Below are 20,328 nucleotides of genomic sequence, written 5' to 3' on the forward strand. Positions count from 1 at the left end.
TTGCAAGATCTTTTTTAAATTACCCAAACATTCGTGAAAAGAATTGCCATAAACAGTGAAATCATCCATAAATACTTCAATGATTTCCTCAACGTACTCCGAAAAAAATACTTACCATGCACCTCTGAAAAGTGGCAGGAGCATTGCAAAGTCCAAAAGGCATCCGCCTATATGCAAATGTTCCGAAAGGACATGTGAAATTGGTTTTTCTTCATCCTCGGGTGCAACGGGTATTTGTTGGAAATCGAAATACCCATCCAAGCAACAATAGTGTGTTTTTCCGGCTAACCTTTCCAACATTTGAGCAATGAAGGGACGTGGGAAATGATTTTTCCGGGTTGAGGAATTGAGTCTTCTATAGTCTATGCAAACTCTCCACCCGTTTTGCACACGAGTGGGGATTAATTCACCCTGGTCATTCTTTGTAATGGTAATACATGTCTTCTTTGGTACAACTTAGACCGGGATTACCCACTTGTTATCCGGTGTAGGATAGATCATTCCTGCATTCAACAACTTCATAATTTCTTTCTTCACAACCTCCATCATTGGAGGGTTCAAGCGTCTTTGAGCTTCTCGGGAAGGTTTGTAGTCTTCTTCCATAAAATCCTGTACATGCAAAGTGAAGGAATTAGCCCTTTTATGTCGGCTATAGTCCACCCAATGGCCTTTTTATACTCCTTCAAATTGGTGACAAGCTCTTCTTCTTCCTTTGTTGTCAATTTTGTGGAAATGATCACGGGTAAAGTCTCTTTCTCTCCAAGATACGCATACTTGAGATGCTCGGGTAAAGTTTTGAGTTCCAATTCGGTTGCCTGCACAATAGAAGGAACAAGTTTCTCATTAGGAATTGATAATTTCAGTTTTGGAACATCAAACCTTATTTTCTTTTTTTTATCCATGCAAGATACAACTTCCATAATCTCTTCATCGATTTTGAATTGCTTCGAAAGTTTGTCCACTCCATCTTTTTGAAGATTCTTGTCTAAAATTAGAGCTAACACATCGAGATTAGACAAATCAAAACACTCTTCGGTTGATGGTTCAATGACATCCACAAAATTCAAATATGAAATATCACTTGGATATCTCATAGCATCATAAATGTTGTAATTTATCACCTTTCCATCAAATTCCATGGACAATGTACCATCATAAACATCAACTTTTGTCTGGGCTGTTTTCAAAAAGGGTCTTCTTAGAAGAATTGAACTCAAATTTGGTGAGTCATCATCATCCATGTGAAGGTCATAAAAATCCTCTGGAAATACAAATTCATTCACTTGAACTAACACATCTTCTAGCACACCTTTTGGATGTACTAAAGATCGGTCAGCCAATTGAATGATTACCCCGGTCTTCTTCAATATGCCAATATTTAATGTTTTAAAAATAGAATATGAAAAAACATTGATAGAAGCTCCACGGTCTAGCATAGCTTGTGGAACATGAAGATTACCTAACTTGCAAGGAACCCTGAAAACACCCGGGTCCTTACATTTTTGACGTAATCTTTTCTGTAACACTACAGATACATTTTCACCTACTTTGACCGTTTCATTCCCTTTTAATCTTTTCTTAGATGTGCATAATATCTTAAGGAATTTAGCATAACTTGGGACTTTTTTGATGGCATCAATTAGAGGAATATTTACCTCAACCTTTCTGAACATCTCCATGATCTCATTGTTTTCCCTCTCATGCTTAGACTTGCTTAACCTTGTGGGAAATGGAGGAGGAGTGACTTTTAATTTAATGGGTATTTGCTTTGAAGGTACTTTTGACTTCTCTTCTTCTTTCTCTAACTCCATCTCTTCTTCTTCAATCATATTTGGACCTTCGTATTCTTTTCCATTCCTCAAAGTGATGGCACATGCATTATGCTTTGGGTTCTTTTCGGTTTGTGCAGGTAATTTGCCTTGTGACTCCAATTTACTCACAGAAGTGGCGTGTTGAGTCATTTGTTGCTCCAAAGTCTTGATACTCGCCTTAGTTTCATTTTTAAATGTTTGAGTACTTGTGGCTAAACTCTTAACAAAATATTCCAAAGACATTCCTGATCCACTTGAACTACTTCCTTGTTGCATGTTTTGAGGTTGGAATTGAGATTGATGAGGAGGTTTATTGGGTTGGAAAGTTGGTTGATAATTTTGTTGGTGATGCATTTGATTTTGATATTGAGGTCTTTGTTGATAAGGTGGTGGCCTTGGCTGAAAATTGGCATTGGGTTGATGCCAATTCAGATTGCTTCTTGGCTGAAAGTTTCCTTGTTGTTGATTAAGAAAATCCCATAGCTTGAACGGGATCTATATCTTCTTGTAACATTGGTCACATATCAGTGGGGTATCCAACTTGGGTACAAATACCACAAAGTCTAACTGTTGGTGCTTGCACACCCTTGTCCTTAGCAAGCATCATCACCACTTTAGTCAACTCAGAAAGTTAACTCTTAATTTTTGGGGTAGAAATTTCTTTCACTGCTCTAAGTGCATCACTGTACCATTCTTCTTCTTTAGTTGTATGCTTGGACTCTTCTGCCATGTTTTTTATAAGAGCTCTGATTTCTGTAGGATTTTTATCAGCTATTGATCCACCACTGATGCATTTAGCAATCTTTTATCCTAAGATGACATTCCTTCATAAAAATATTACAACAATTGATACTCTGAAATCCCATGTTTTGGACATCTTGAACACAACTTCTTGATCCGTTCCCAATAAGTATGCAAAGCTTCTCTTTTCTGTTGCTTAATACCAATGATTTCTCTGCGTAAGGCTGAAGCTCTCATTTCTGGAAAATATTTGTCCAAAAATATCCTTGCAAGTTCATTCCATGTTATGACTGACCCCGGTGGTAAGTCATATAACCACTCTTTGGCTTAATCTTGTAAAGAAAAGGGGAATGCCCTTAACTTTATTTGAACTTTAGTGACTTCATGTGGTTTCATCCCCACACAAACAACATGAAATTCCTTAAGGAATTTGTGTGGGTCTTCATTCTCAAGACCACAGAATGAAGGCAACAAATGAATGAGTCCGAATTTGAGTTCAAAGTTTATTGTTGCAGGATAATTGATGCATAATGGTTGTTGGGTAACATCTTGGGTAGCCCACAGTCTAAAGGTTTGTTCAGGAGGTGGATTTGGAGGATCTTGATTTCCTCCATGGTTGTCTACCATGGTAGGAGTAGGGATAAAAGTTTCAGACTTGGGTAAAGGTGAAGATGGTGAAGTCGAATTTTTCGATGTTGGTGAAGATGTGGTTGAAGGATTTGATGAAGAAGCTACTGATTGTTGTTGTTTCTTTAAAACTCTTGCTTGGTTCCTTCCTTGTTTTGCAGATTTCTCTATCTCCAAATCAACTGGTAAAGGTGTACCTGTGCAAAAAGATCTTGGCATAAACAATTAGTACTACCATATCCCCGACAATGGCGCCAATTTGTTTGGTTGTCAAACCAACAAATAGTGGGATAAAATAATAACAATAAAATACAAGTCACTGCTACTACATACACTAAAGATAGTATAAAGTAAGCAGGGTCGGTCAACAGGAATACGAGATTTCTTATTTAGCCATGTTCTCACACATCATACAATCAATGTTAAAATGGGGGGTTTTGTGTGACTTCAAATTGAACCTCATAAACAAACAAAATTTATACTAAAATTCAATAAGTGAAAGACATTTCCGATTCTGATTCCATTGTATGAGCTATGTTGTAGATATAATATGACTATAATTCATGTTCAATCTAGGTTGGTAATTTAGATATTAATAAACTCTAATATCCAAGTTAACAAAAATGTTTCATTCAAAATATTTTCTTCAAATAAAACTTCATTTAATTGATTTAATTCAAATAAGCTCTTGCATCAAATCATTAAATGACATTAAGTTCTTGCAACAATTACCAACAATGTCCAACATTTCTCATAAGTTCGGGAATATGAACATCTAATCTTTGATTACACTAATTTTGATCTATTTACAACCAATCAAGTGCATGTTACCAACATCAAATCATAAAACATATACGAATTTCACAATTTGACTAACTAGATTGATAAGAACCCTAATTCATTGATCAAGTGAAAAGAGAACCAATCAAACATATATTTAAGACCAAATCAAAAATTAGTAGATGATAAACATTAAATCAAGTGCAAATTACCATCTAACAACAAAAACTTAAGAATCTGGAATCGGAAATGATAGAGAAGTTAGCCACACATGGCTAAATTAAACTACAAATTCAACAAGTTTTCATCTTCAATTAAACTTAAAAAATGCAAATTAAAGTGTTTCCAAAGTGCTAAGTAGTCATATGATCTCCCAAAATCGCCCTCTTGAAGTCCCAAGTCGAAGTTATGTCTTAATGTGCCAGCAACCCAAGATAAATCGGAAGTTACAATTTCAAAATCCATCAGATCACGTTACACGACCCGTGTAACGTATGCCTTGTCGTTATACAACCGTGTAATGGCCCTCTCGTGCTGAATTACATGCAAAACATGGCCGCGTAATGTATGCCTTGTCAAAGCGAGGGTCGTGTAACGAAGTACAAAATAGTCAATTTTTGATTTTTTTTCGTTTCTTCAATTCATCTCCGAAAATTCCGAAATTTCACCGAGACCTTCCCTCGAACATCCTAAGCATGCTCCAATCTTCAAATTACCCTAAAACATCCACAAAAAATGGTGAAATATCGATAGATCCTTGATAATGTCCCTAAATGCAAAATGCATGAAACTTACACTAAAAATGCAATGCAATGCTATAAATAAACATGAAATTAACCTATGAAAATGTGCTATTTATGCACCTAACAATGAGTACTTGGTGGCGAGTCTGTGGCAAGATGCCAGAGTTTTATGTCATGGTGAAAGGTATTTGGCTATTATTATTTAGCGTTTTTCTATCACCTTCTCTTTCTCTTCTTCTTCCCTTCTCCCCCTCCCCTTTTTTTAATGGAACTACCTCTATTAGGTGTGGAGAAAAGGGTTGATTTCCTCGATGTGTTGGCTAAGAAATGGGTTGGTAGTCTTCGGTTTCATGAGGTGGATCTTACTGATAGGGTTTTACCATCTTTTTCTTTTTGGAATGAAGTGTTTATTACCCGGGCTGTGGCTGTTCAGGATGCTGAGCGGCGAAGGGATGTGGTGAAGCCTTCTCGATCTGCTTCGATTGATCTTGTTGGTGTGGACGGAGCTGTGGAGTCTTCTAGGAAGAGAGTTGAGGAGAAGGAGTTCATGGAGGATAACAAAGAAGGGATTATTCCCATGGTGAACAAGGGTAAGGCTGCTTGGCAAAGTGTGAGTAGTGCTGATACCAAGGGGCTTGCACTTGTGCGACGTTTACGGCCGCATCGGATAGTTGGCAACAGCTCTCACATTTCCATTGTTCAAGTTGATGATATAGATATTCCAGACGATGCGAATATGGAAAAGGTAGATGCTCATGTTTCAAGTGCGCATGTTGATGATGTTGTCGTGGGTCAGACTACTGTTCCTGGTAATTCTCAAGGTGGGGATGGGGCTGGTTTTGGAGGTGGTCAATTTCTTGGTTTTTGCCATGGTGAAGTTGTTTTGGGTGCTGAGAGTGAAGGGATAAGATCGAATGATGTGGAGTTTTGTCTTCATTAGTCTCTAACGGATGCTTCTCGCCTTTCTATGTTTGAAATAGCTGTTGATTTTACACGGAATGTGTTGTCTCCTGGTACAACTTCTGAGATGGTTGGATACTCTCTCCTTGATTTTGTAGGTTCCCTTCAATTTTCTGCACCCCAAAGTGCTTGTTTCTTTGTTGAGGGTGAAAACCATCTGGAGCATTTTTTTACTGTTGATGAAGAGAGGAATTGGTTGCAGAGGTAGATGCACACCTTGCATTCAGAGCATGTTATGCTATTGTCTTCTTGGTCGGAGTTGCAGCAAAAGGTTGTACATCTGGAGGGTGATTTGTCTGGAATGAAAAAAAGTTGTGGGAGAGAGGGAGGCGCTGGAGGAGAAGCTTGTTGAGTTGAAGCGTGAAAAATATGCTCTTGGTGCTATTGTTGGTAAGTTTAAGTAGGAGAATAAGGATTTGAACATTCAATTGGAGAGTATTGAGAGAGATATGGTATAAAAAGATCGACTTGTTGTGGAGAAAACAATGGCGGTTGATCGCTTGGAGGGGGACTTGGGTTGGGTTATGAGAGAGGGTCTTTCTGGGGTTGCTAATCAGGTTTTGGAGAGTAAGGATTTTGGTTGTGGTGTGAAGCAGTTTTGTGAAGCTTGTGTTGCGGCTGGGAAAGCTTTGGGGTGTTCGTCAGGTGCGGCAGCTAATGCAAGGAGGTGGCCATGTGGCAGATATGCCTAAAGGTGATGTTGACTGTTATGCGGAAATTGATGAAGCTTTGGATGAATTAGCATGTGTGGATTATGCATCAGTGCTGGGGTTGGGAGAGTTGGACGTTGATGGCTTGAAGTGATTGATGCAGCTCGATGGTGGTGTTGACCCTTAATGTTTGTTTGTTTGTTTTTTTCTTTTTTTGCTTAGAATTTTGTTGTTTCTGTTTGGAATGCTTTATTTGGAGGGTATGTAAGCCTATTTAGGCGTGTGCACATGTTGGATGACCTTCTATGGATTTTATGTTTGTGTTAAATCCCTGGTTGTTTGTTGTTTTGTGTAAAATCCTTGTTGAACAGCTTCTAGTTTTCTTTTGATATTTGTTTGCTCCGAACTTGTGAATTAAACATGTTTCAGCCGCTAGAATTCAGGCTTCTAGGATGTTTAATCGAATTTCTTCAATGTGAGCTTCATAAACCTTTGATAGTTTATTAATTGGAGAAGTGGGGAGAGTCATATTCTTGGATTCTTTAGTCTAGTGGCTTAAGCGTGTGTGTTTATCCGGACCTCGAATGAGTCGAGGAGATGCATTTTAGCCTTAAACTACGATGGGGCTCCAAGTTGGGTGTTTAGGGACCCTTTGCTGTTTGGAAAGGTAGATCGAGACGTTCGAGCCGTGCAACAGGTTTTTGGGGACTTTGGGATCTTTTTTACAACGTAAGGCAAGTCTAATCCAAAAGATCCGGGACCTTTTTGACAATGTAAAACAAGTCAAAGCCAAAGGCTTTGGGACCTTTTTGACGCTTGGAAGAGTAAGTCGAGGCTTTTAGCCTCAACACGTAGGCAGGTCAAAGCCAGGGGCTTTGGAACCGTTTTTTCGCCTAGAAGAGTAAGTCGAGGCTTTTAGCCTCAAGACATAGGCAGGTCAAAGCCAGGGGCTTTGGAACCATTTTTCTGTCTAGAAGAGTAAGTCGAGGCTTTTAGCCTCAAGACATAGGCAGGTCAAAGCCATGGGCTTTGGAACCATTTTTCCGTTTGATAATCACATGTGAATTTATTAGTGCACTTTGAATATTGTCGACTAAAAGAAAAGTTTTCATTAATTGCATATCGGGAGGAGAGGGTGATCAGCCCTTCCTATCTTACATGCTTTTGAAAAGAAGAAACATAAAGGTAAGCATAGGATGCGAATAAAGTTGTTCTTCTATGCATGAATTTCACCAGTAGAATCGCTGTAGATTCTGGATGTTCCAAGTTCTTGGGATTGGCCTCCTTTTTAATGTTTCCAATACGTATGAGCCTTTCCTATGGGTTTCTATGACTTCGTAGGGCCCATCCCAGGATGGTTCGAGCTTGTCGCAACGCTTGCCTTGTATGCTGCTTGCCATAATGTTGGTGTGTGCCTTTTTTCTTCTGTTAAATTGAGGTTGACCCGAAGTTCTTCATCGTTCGTGTCGTTGTCAAAGGATTGTACCTCTGGTGTTTCTATGAGTAGCTCTTGAGGTAGGACGGATTCTGTTCCATATGCCAGGCTGAAAGGTGTTTCCTGGGTTCCTACGCAGGGGTTGTTCTATATGACCATAACATTGTGGGTACTTCATCTACCCAATTCCCTTTTTTCTTACCCAATCGCTTTTTGATTCCGGCTACTAGGGTCCTGTTGGAGACCTCTATCTGCCCGTTAGCCTCGGGATGGGCAATGGAAGTGAATCATTGTTGTATGTTACACTCCTCGCACCATTGTCTAAAGGGGTTTTCAACGAACTGTTAACCGTTGTCGCTGACAAGTGTCTTTGGAGTTCCGAAATGCGTGAGGATATTTTTCCACATGAATTTGATCATGATACTGCCATTTATGGATGTAATTATTCTACTTCTATCCATTTTGTGAAGTAATCCATTGCCACGACCAAGAAGTTGACCTTCCCTGGGGCTTCTGGGAAAGGTCCCACAATATCTATTCCCCATTTGTGAAAGGCTAATGGGCTAGATATGCTGGTTAACAGGGTTGTCGGTAAGTTTTGTATGGGTGCAAACTTCTGTTATTCTCTGCTGTCACACCCCCAAACCAAGGATGGCGGAAATGTCCGGGGGTGGAGGACTTCATGTATAGTATCATAACAACAATTGTAATAGTAATTCAAGCAAACACAACCAACATATATATAATTGAAAAAGTTACATCATTGTATGAATTACATGTTTACGAATCAATTACAATATGTTGACAAAATATGAAATAGTAGACGCCTTAGCGTCCCATCCTCAAAAGCACTTGATTACCTGTTTAATGATTTCCTGAGAATACAAGTTGTTTGAAAAAGTGTCAACACAAAGGTTGGTGAGTTCATAAGCTTTTGTTTGGTATTATTAAAAGCCTTTCGTTTGTAAAAGTAGTATTTGTGTTAGAAAATCCAATATTTTCCTTAATGTGTAAATGTAGTCTTAAAACCCAAAGACCGAAATGTACAAGTAATTTGTCATATTTATAGTAAAACAATGCAAGTTTAAATCGACATAAACTCGTTAAATATTAATGAAGTTCCCGTAAATTCCAATGTTTATTAATACTTTATGTGAGTTTATTATAACCATACTATGACCAAGGTTGCCTAAAACGACGTTCTTCAGGCGTCGGAAATGTTATGACATTTGTCACCCCAGACCTATCGGTCTAACTGTTGCATGCAGTTTAGGTGTGGGTTTGTCAAACCCAATATAGATCTATACACAAGTATCACGCTCTCCCTCAAGGAGACTTTGGTTACAATACAGGACTTAATGGTAATTTGAAGTAAATGTCTCACAAAGTCATTAACGGAATTACGTGTTATGAAAACTTGGTACCGTATGGCCGTACCTTGCTTAATGAAAATATCCTTTGTATAAATGTACCCTTTTTAAATGTATGTGTTATGTAATGTATCATAAACTATACCTATTATAGTTTATCAACCAAGGGTAGTACGTAGTAATGTATGCAAACTATATTCAAAATAGTTTATTAAATGTTTGAATGTATCGATTGTACTTTGATTATAATCACTTGTTATTCTTTATATTTTATATGTCCAAATCCATTTGTAAACTGATGTGTGTCTAAATATTAAGATAAAATGTCATATATTGCAATAACATATAATCACATAAAGATATACACCTTGCTCAACATGTTACAAGGTGAAATGAAATTAACAGCAACTTTTCGTTGAAAAACAGTTTCTGTTACTGTCCTTAGAAAATTTATAAAAAAATCATCAAAGCTCTAAATCCAAATCCACAAACTTTGAGAGTTTGGAATATGAGTCTAGTTTGTTCGTAAATTTTATCATGATTTTTAGTGATCTCTAACAGAGGTGAAAATGTTCATAATCACAGACTGGTCCGGGTTTGCCTCTGAAATGACAGGCAGTTTTGTAAAAATCACCATAAATTGTAGAAAAATCATATGGAGATGTGCAAGTAGCCATTTTAAAGCTAAGAGTTTGAACTACTTGCACCTGGAACAGTTTTGAAAACTAAAATATTTAAGTTGACCAAAACAGTCCGTGATTAAAGCCCATCTTTTCTGATGTAATCTGTTAGAAAAAGTTTAATTGTGTTCTTGATGATTTTACTTGTATCCCCCCCTTAAAACTTAAGAAAAACATGTAAATGTAGGGGTATGAACTCACCTTATGTGGTTTCAGTAGATGAAAGTGAGAGAGAGGAAGTGTTCAACCCAAGAACACTAAGAAGATGTCTTGATGATTCGAGAATCTAACACCGAATAAGATGGAACTTGTGTAAGATATCAATGATTTGAGTAGAATGGAGTTTAATAATTATGTGAATGATGAAGATACTTACTAATTGAAGAAAGAAATCCCTCGAGAAAGCCTTGAAGTTCTTGAAGTTGAGAGAAAAGATGAGAGAATTTTGGAGAGTGTTCTTGGTTGCTAAGTGTAGAATGAAAGAATTTTATGGAGAATGAGGAGAGAGGATCAATCCTCCAGCTATTAGAACGTGGGAAGAGCTGGAGATTGGGTGTAAAGGTCCACTAAGGAGACAAGGGGTAGTGGGAAAGAGTGGCTAATCATAGAGTGAGGTGGTGGTGGTTTGCTTTTGCCATAAATTAAGGAAAAGCAAATATTCTCTCAATAATTAGTTCAACCACTAATTCTTTTAATATATTTTATAAAAACCCTGGAGATTTATATATTTTGGGGCCTTAGTTTATAAAATAAAGTTTTGGGTAAAAATCCCACGTTAAAATAATGAAAAACGGAGTTAAAACGAAGTCGTAGTCGAAAAACCGGTAAAAAGGGGCCGTCTGCGAGACCTCTCGCATGGGGGCCGAAGATGCGAGGCTTCGGACCCTTGCATGCGTGGCCTCGGTCGGCTGGCTTCGGTCTACTGGCTTCGGTCTGCTGGCTTCGGTCCTAGTCTCGTGAGAAGCCTCGGCTTCGGATCAGAGGCCTCGGATGGGAGGCTTCGGTCCTGAAGCTTTGGTTGCGGGTCCTTAAAGCTATTCTACTCGTTTTTACCCCGTTTCAAGCGGTTTTTGACCCGGTTAAGGGTCGAGATGACCCAAATGATTACAAAAAGTTAAAGTAACTTTTGAGAGAGATTTGGGAGAGATTTGGGAGAGATTTCAAATAGAAAGAGATAGAGTGAAAACGATTTAGAGAGGTTTCGTTTGTGATTAATTTGAGTGTCCGGCTTCACAACGCAAGGTTCGTAAACCCCGTTAAACCGTATTTTAGTGTCATACACAATCCCGATGATTGTGCAATAGTGTTTTATCGTTTTGGTTCAATGTTTACTTAGGAAATTCAACACACGAACTTTCCAAATGATGTTTCTCTCATTAAGATATTGCATTGTACAGTAATTACATAGTGTAAACCCTAATATACAAGGGTTAATTGAGTCGATTGGTTTTGACTTGTTGACTTTGTTTGACTTTGACTTGACTCAATTTTGACGGTTGTCACATCTGCATCGTCTTGTCACTTTAACCGCGTCCTTGTAAATGTCGGGCCAATAAATTCCAATGCGGAAAATCTTCCCAGCTAACGCCCTGGCTCCTTTATGTGCGCCTGCCTCTCCCAAGTGTGTTTCTTGGAGTATGGTTGCACCTTCTTGCTGTGTTACACATTTTAGCCATGGCTCGAGGTATCTTTTCCTGTATAATGTTCCATTACGGAGGGTGTTTTGGGATGATTTTATTTTTATCTTTCTTGCCTCTACTCCATCATCTGGTAGGATGCCGTTTAGCAAGTAGTTGAAGTATGGTGTCATCCAGCTTGGCTAGTCCGTTCCTAGTACAACAATTTCTTGTTTGTCGATGCTTCTTGTTGAGAGAACCTCGACCAACACCTTTTTGTCATATGGTCGAACGATGTTGACGCCAACTTACTTAGCGCATCCGCCTGCTTGTTTTCAAACCTCGGTATCTATTTGAGGATGAAATGTTTAAAGGTTTCTACTAGTTGTTTTACGGGTTTCACATATTTATGCATTCTCCCATTTCGCACTTTGTAGAATCCGTTGATTTGGTTTGTTGCTAGCATGGAATCACTTAGCGCCATCACTGCTTCTGCCCCCATTTCCTTCGCTAGGATCATTCCTGCTAGTAAGGCCCCATATTCCGCCTCATTATTGGATGTCTGGAAGTCAAAATGGAATGCATATGTGACTTCCTCACATGTTGGATTTTTCAATAGTAATCCTGCTCCTAATCCTTCCTTGTTGGAGGCTCCGTCGGTGTGTAGGATCCAATATGTCTATTCTTCTTTTAAAGGGTGTGTTCGTACAGTTTTCTCATCAACTATTTGTTGTGTCTTGTCTGTTATTGGGAATTCCACTAGGAATTCTGCTAGAGCTTGTGCTTTGATGCTCAATCTTGATCTGTACTCGATGTCGTGTTCTCCGAGTTTGATTTCCTACTTGGCTAGCCGGCCATATTTCTCTGATTTTGATAGGATTTGGCGGATGGGTTGGTTGGTGAGGACTTCAATGTGGTGTTCTTGGAAATATCTTTGTAGTCTTCTAGCCACATGGATTAGGGATAAGACCAGCTTTTTCAATGTCGGATAATTTAGTTATGGTCCATGTATGGCCCTGCCAACGAAATAGATTGGCAGTTGTTTTCTATCACTTTCTACTATGAGGACTGCACTGGTGGCTTCTTGGGAGGTGGCTAGGTATATGGATAATGTTTCTTCTGGTATTGGGTTGGCCAGCGTTGGGACGGTAGGAGTGATTATCCGGGTAGTTTTAGTGATGATTGAGTCGAGGGATGACATTGTTGGATAAGGTGTCTAAGTCCGTAACTATATTTGGTATGCACTTGACCCGACCCGACATGGTCCATTTGGGTTGCACTTCACCGAACAATTTTTATGGATATACTTTTGAGAATAAGATGTTTATGATGTATTAATATATTATAAGTTATAATATATTAATATGAAATCATATTATTTAATTAGTATTGATCAAGAATTAATTTGGAATTAATTTAGTGATCAAATGAGACTAATTAAATATGGACTCTTACATATATATGGATTGGGATAAGATTTATTTAGGATGGGCTAAGAGTATATGAAGTCCATGGATAGTCCATGGAGCTTTTAACCCATGGATCCTATGTAAATGAAAGGTCATGGGTATTAGGCTTTGCATGCATGTAACCCTAATCCTCCATACTATATAAAGGGGTCTTTAGCACTTGAAATGGCACTAGTGTGTGAGCATAAGGTGGGCCGATTTCTATATAGTGTTCTTATTCTCTCAAGAGGTTCCAACTTGTTTTGGTGATTTGTGACACCACTTGAGGCATCCACATTATTGGTGTTAGGCTCATAAACTCCAAGCAAATCACTACAAGAAAAGGTATGTAATTCTATCTAGAATTTTTGTTATTCATGTACCTAGGATTGCATGGTAGATATGATAAGGCTTTGGAAATCAATTTTGCATGTATAATAGAGAAAACATAGTTCCAAAGCTTCTAGGGTGGTATGTGCACCTTAAGGTTGTTAGGATGCTCAAAACCCAATAGTTGTATCAGAGCCTAGGCTTGTTTTCTGTTATATTGTTGTTTATGTGATTTTGCAAAGCTGAAATCTGTCCAGACTACAAAACTCGACGAGTTCAAGGTTTTTGGCATGAACTCGACGAGTTCCTCATGGAATTCGACGAGTTTAAGGTGCTAACAGTATGTTGTTTGAGTTTTTTGGCCAGAATTGGGTTTGGATCATTACCTATAACTGTTTTGAATCATTTAAACTGTTTTTTATGATATGGTGATGATTATCCTAATCTAATTACAAGTTAATTGTCATACTTTCAAGATTAGTGTTAATATGATTATGCTAAATGTATTGAATTTGATGATATGAATTGTCTTGCACTATGAGTTTGAATATGATCATGCATGTTTGTTTATTTGATTATTATGATTAGTTAAATCCATGATTTTATGTTTTAATGGAGTCCATAATTTGTCCTCAAGTTATGGATTACCAAAAGTCGTTTTCATTCAAACCATTTAAAGAACTCATAGGTTACATAAAATAAAGAGTCTTCATTTTATTGGCCATTAACTCATAAGTTATGAAGTTGAAGAGTTTTGAAGAGTTTCAAAACTTGCCCTCAAGTTTTGGAATTTGTAAAGACTCACACATTAATACTTTAATTCCTAACTAAACCTTAGAATTTTAAAAGTTTAAAATTCAACCCTTATACTATTATTATAAGTTTAATTATATAGATATGTATAAGAATAAGTCAATCTTACCGTTAGTAGGCCTCATTCACGAAGCCGGTCTATAAGGGGGTATAAGGTTACTACCTATAAAATGGCAGTTTAATGGGTGTCCATTCTCACCCATCGCTTCCTTGACCGGTGGAGGGTCGTTAGCCGAACGGGTAGGATATGACCTTAATCCTCATTAAAAGTATAATGAAATTATAAAGTAACTAAACCTTTATTAATTCCCAATCTTAGTTACTTTAGGAAATTGTGAAATAGGTGCTAACCCATGAAATTACACTTTGTACCTTACCAAGTCGTTAGTGGAGCGTGTGTGGTTAACCGGCACACTAATAAGGACTAGTAAGAGTGGCAAAGGGTAACTTGATTTTATCATAGATCGGTGGAGCGCGTGTGGTTAACCGTCACATCGATTAGGTGATAAATTTGAGGGTACCAATTCAATTTGCATGGTTATTCACAACTTGTTTGTGATCCTCGGCATCCCAGTCACAAACTTGAGAGGGAACAATCGAGATTCAAACATGCCATTGAAAGTTCAATGTATCTCAAAAGATCTAGGAGTTTCAAATCCAATTAAAACTTAATAATATTTTTTGTTTTTCATGGTGGAAATTGGTAAATCGTCATTTGCCTACCTTCAACTATTTTATAACTTGGATTACGGCATCCCTCTTCCAGTTATGAAATCATTTGGGTGACTTATTAAGGACTAATTTATCTAATTAAAACTTTTCTATCTTTCTTTTCAGATGTCTTCCAACAATGCTACTGGCTCAAACCCTACAGGCTCTTTTTCCCTCATGAACTTGTGTGGGAAGGTCACTTTTGATGGTTCCAATTTCAATGAATGGATTAGGAACATCAGGATGATCACTCGCTACGAGGGGAAGGAATATGTCCTTGATAAGGAACTGAAGGTTGTTGATGAGTCGACCGCTACTCCTGAGGAGGTTGCTGAGTACACTACCCATGAGAAAGATGCCAGTAAGGTGTCTTGTATCATGTTGGCCACAATGACAGTAGAACTCCAGAAATCCTATGAAGATTTCTACCCTTTTGAGATGCACCAGGATCTGATGGATAGGTACCATCAGAGTGCTAATCAAGAGAGGTATGAAGTCATTTCCTCCATGATAACAGCTAGGATGAAGGATGGTGAACCCATCACCGGCCACTTGCAGAAAATGCAAAGGTTCGTGGACCGGTTATTAAAGCTTAATGTGGACTTCCCTGAGGACATGGCGATTGACATCATTCTCCGTTCCTTACCTCCAAGTTATGATCAGTTTCGCATGACTTATCATATGAACAAGGAGGAAGTCACACTCAACAAGCTTCAAGGACTTTTAAGGACCGCTGAAAGTGGCCTTAAAAGTACATCAGCTGTTACTCCTACTCCTACTACTGCTCCTGTTCTGGCAATTGGGCAGGGAAAGGGGAAGAAGAGGAAGACCCCTTCGAAGGTTACCAAGGGAAATCCCCTTGATGGCTCCTCTTCAAGTGGAACCAAGAAAGGTTCCATTCCTCCTTCTTCAAACCCAAAGGAAGCACAATGCTTCTACTGCTAGGAAACGGAGCACTGGAAGCGAAGCTGCCCCAAATACTTGCAGCATTTAAGGGATGGGAAAGTAAAACCCACCCATGCAGGTATTTATACTATATTGTCTAATAACTCATTGCGTTCTAACTCTTGGGTACTTGATACAGGTTGTGGCATTCACATTTGTACTGATTTGCAGGGCCTAAGAAGAAGTGAGAAAGTGGAGCATAGGAAGATAAACTTAATCATGGGCAATAGGAAAGCATCATTTGTTACCAAGATAGGAGTTTATTCTTTATTGCTTAAGAATGGGTTAATTTTAGATTTGAATAAATGTTGTTACTCGTCTGAAATGGCGAGAAATATTATTTCTTTTCATGGCTTGTACAAACAAGGATTTTCCTTTTCATTTGATAATGATAATGGTTCTATTAATGTTTATTACAATGATGTATTTTACTTTAAAGCATTACCTTGTGATGGTGTATATGAAGCTGTGAATGTTGTAGATAATCTAGGAAATAATGTATTGTGTATTGATTCTTCAAATAGTTTAGATAAAGCATCCTTGTGGCATTGTCGTCTTGGACATGTTAACAAGAAGCGCATAGGCCAACTCCAAAAGGCTAGAGTTTTGGAATCATTTGACCTAAAGTTGGATGATAGTTGCGAGTCTTGTTTACTTGGAAAAATGACAAAGTCACCCTTCACTAGTACTTGTGAAAGGGGTGAGGGTTTGTTGGACCTCATACACACAGATGTGTGTGGACCCTGCAAAACTGCCACAAGGGATGCTAATCGCTACTATGTGACTTTTACTGATGATTATAGTAGATATGGATATATCTACTTAATTAAGCATAAGTCAGAAACCTTTGAAAAGTTCAAAGAGTTTAAGCAGGAAGTGGAGAATCAACTAGGCAGTAACATCAAGATACTCCGATCCGATCGGGGAGGAGAGTATCTTAGTATTGAGTTCCTTGACTATCTTAAGGAATGTGGGATTGTCTCACAATTGACACCTCCTAGGACACCACAGCTGAATGCTGTGGATGAGAGGCGCAATCGAACCTTGTTGGATATGGTTCGTTCCATGATGAGTCGAGCTTCGTTACCTATCTCATTCTGGGGGTATGCCTTAGAGACTGCCGCCCATATCCTTAATCTAGTCCCTACTAAAAAGGTTGCCAAAACACCTCACGAGATGTGGACTGGGAAAGTTCCCAATTTAGACCACATCAAGATTTGGGGTTGCGAGGCTTTTGTGAGGCGCGAGTCTCACGACAAGCTTGAACCTCGAAGTGAGAGGTGTATTTTCATCGGCTACCCACAGAAATCCTTTGGTTACCTCTTCTACAGACCCAGTGAGAATGTGGTATTTGTAGCAAGGAGATGAGTCTTTTGTGAGAGAGAGTTCATAAGCCAAGGAAACAGTGGGAGGCAAATTAACCTTGAAGAAATTCAAGAGTCAAGTGGTGAAAGAACCTCAAACCTAGCAATCAACCTGAGGAGGAAACTCCTGTTGATCCGACTGACGAGCCCATACCTCTGAGGCGTTCCACAAGAGTTAGGAATGCACCTGAGCATTACTATGTTTTCCATATTACTGCGGAAGGTGATACGCTTATTAGTGATAGCACACTGGTAAGTCTGGATGAACCTAACAGCTACATGGAAGCCATGGCAGGCCCTGAGGCTGCTAAATGGAAAGAGGCTATGGACAGCGAGATTCAGTCCATGTATGACAATCAAGTTTGGAACTTGGTTGACAATGTACCAGGTCGTAAGACAGTTGGGTGCAAATGGATCTTCAAGAAGAAGACCGACATGGATGGGAAGGTACACACTTATAACGCACGACTGGTTGCGAAGGGCTTTACACAAACTCTGGGAGTTGACTATGATGAGACCTTCTCACCAGTAGCGAAGATTAAGTCTATTAGGGTTTTGCTAGCCATAGCTGCATTTCATGATTATGAAATATGGCAAATGGATGTCAAAACCGCTTTCCTTAATGGAAAGTTGGCTGAGGATGTTTACATGAATCAGCCAGAGGGTTTTGTCGATGCTAAATACCCTAATAGAGTGTGTAAGCTTGAGAAATCCATTTATGGATTGAAACAAGCATCTCGCAGATGGAATCTTTGCTTCGATGAGAAAGTCAAAGAGTTTGGCTTTTCGAGGAGCGAGGATGAGTCCTGTGTATATGTTCGGGCTAGTGGGAGTATAGTTAGCTTTTTGGTGTTGTATGTGGATGACATACTACTCATAGGAAATGACATCCCAACTCTGCAGGAGGTTAAGTACTGGCTTGGGAAGTGTTATCTACGAAGGACCTTGGAGAAGCTGCCTATATCCTAGGGATAAGGATATTGAGAGACAGGAGTAAGAGACTAATTGGACTTAGTCAGAGTACCTACTTGGACAAGGTGTTGAAAAGGTTCAACATGCAGAATTCCAAGAAAGGGGATTTACCGATCCAGCACAATGCCAAACTGAGTAAGGCTCAGAGTCCGAGTACAGAGGCTGAGATAGCTGAGATGAGTCGATTACCATATGATTCCGCTGTTGGCTCGATCATGTATGCTATGAATTGTACTCGCCCTGATGTGGCCTTTGCTTTGAGCACGGTTAGCAGATATCAGGGTAACCCTGGCATGGCTCACTGGACTGCGGTAAAGAATATTCTCAAGTACCTGCGGAGGACTAAGGACTGGGTCCTTACCCTTGGTGGGAGTGATGACTTAAGAGTGGTTGGGTATAGTGATGCTAGTTTTCAGACTGACAGGGATAATTTCCGCTCTCAGTTAGGTTGGGTCTTTACCCTCAATGGAGGAGCAATTACTTGGAAAAGTTCCAAGCATGAGACAGTAGCTGATTCAACTTGCAAATCAGAGTACATAGCAGCAAGCGAGGCAGAAAAGGAGGCGATATGGCTAAAGAACTTCATCGGAGACCTTGGAGTTGTACCAGCTATAAGGGAGCCTATGGAGATTTTCTATGAAAGCAATAGTGCGGTTGCCTTAGCCAAGGAACCAAGAGATCGTGGTAGATCAAGAAACATTGACAGAAAATATCACTTCATAAGACATAAGATAGAAGATGGACTCCTCGTGGCAAAGAGGGTATCGTCATAAGAGAATCCTGCAGATCCCCTCACGAAGGGACTGACTAAGGTTAGGCATTTGCAGCATGCAAGAAACATCGAGATGAGGGACGATATTAGTTTTAATAATTAGATTTCTGAAACTTGTAAAATGTAATTAACATTTGATGATTAAATAAAAGTTGTTATTTATTTATGAGTAAAGTGTTACTATCCTATGTTGATCGTTTACTATTGTTTCAATTTTGCATGTTTTGACTTCCTGAATAATTATATTATTCGAACCCCCACAATCGGTCATACATTGGAAGTAGGTATTGAATTAAGACTGTCATGAATTCGTATTGTAGATTTGTCTTAGGTGTATTAGACATAGCAATGGTTGCTGCAACATTCATGAGTGCTCATAAGTTCTGAGTATTGGATTAAACCCACACTCACTTGTATCACTTCATGGAATTTATCTCGAGTGATCGTGAGACGGTAATATCATATAAATCTTCAAACCTAGAGATATGAGTTGTTGACTATGACTTGGTTATCCGTTGATCGTACGAAAACGCATCAGTAACTTGATGTCATAAAACGTGCTTTTGTGCATAATTCAACAAGTAGTTAGTAAAAGCATATGAGTCGAAGTTTATCTGTTCCTTCTAGGATTAGAAGCGATATCTGGGCCCCTCGATGATTTTGTTTTGACTTATGTGTTGGGCCCGGTCAGAACCTAATTGATGTGTTCAATTTAGTTCTATGTCAAACAAATCAATAGATCGAGAAACAAACTGTTGGACAATAAGTACAACATTGTTCCATGTATTTGTCCGACTGATATCTTGAGAACAGAGGATTGTATGATCACTTATCTAAAAAGGCGCTTCGTGGTTCAACAGAGTTTTAAAGAACTATGATTGTCGGTTGGTTCTTGAAGTTATACTTGCAACTATAGTTATCAGACTTATCCAAGTGGGAGACTGCTGGATAAGGTGTCTAAGTCCGTAACTATATTTGGTATGCACTTGACCCGACCCGGCATGGTCCAATTGGGTTGCACTTCATCGAACAATTTGTATGGATATACTTTTGAGAATAAGATGTTTATGATGTATTAATATATTATAAGTTATAATATATTAATATGAAATCATATTATTTAATTAGTATTGATCAAGAATTAATTTGGAATTAATTTAGTGATCAAATGAGACTAATAAAATATGGACTCTTACATATATATGGATTGGGCTAAGATTTATTTAGGATGGGCTAAGAGTATATGAAGTCCATGGATAGTCCATGAAGCTTTTAACCCATGGATCCTATGTAAATGAAAGGTCATGTGTATTAGGGTTTGCATGCATGTAACCCTAATCCTCCATACTATATAAAGGGGTCTTTAGCACTTGAAATGGCACTAGTGTGTGAGCATAAGGTGGGCCGATTTCTACTTAGTTTTCTTATTCTCTCAAGAGCTTCCAACTTGTTTTGGTGATTTGTGACACCACTTGAGGCATCCACACTATTGGTGCTAGGCTCATAAACTCCAACAAGGTATGTAATTTTATCTAGAATTTTTTTATTCATGTACCTAGG

At 38.7% G+C, this 20,328-nt stretch overlaps 1 protein-coding gene across 1 annotated transcript; it reads right to left on the reverse strand.

Moving 5' to 3' along the window:
- Positions 1-557: 557 nt before the first annotated feature.
- LOC145164088 (uncharacterized) lies at positions 558-2,087 on the reverse strand. Its single transcript, XM_079082813.1, has one exon. It carries the CDS (start codon positions 2,085-2,087, stop codon positions 558-560), a length of 1,530 nt encoding a protein of 509 aa, XP_078938939.1.
- Positions 2,088-20,328: the final 18,241 nt, after the last annotated feature.

Source organism: Lactuca virosa, chromosome 3 (assembly GCF_052849685.1).
Source record: "Lactuca virosa cultivar CGN04683 chromosome 3, Lactuca_virosa_CGN04683_v6, whole genome shotgun sequence".
NCBI classification, from domain to species: domain Eukaryota; kingdom Viridiplantae; phylum Streptophyta; class Magnoliopsida; order Asterales; family Asteraceae; genus Lactuca; species Lactuca virosa.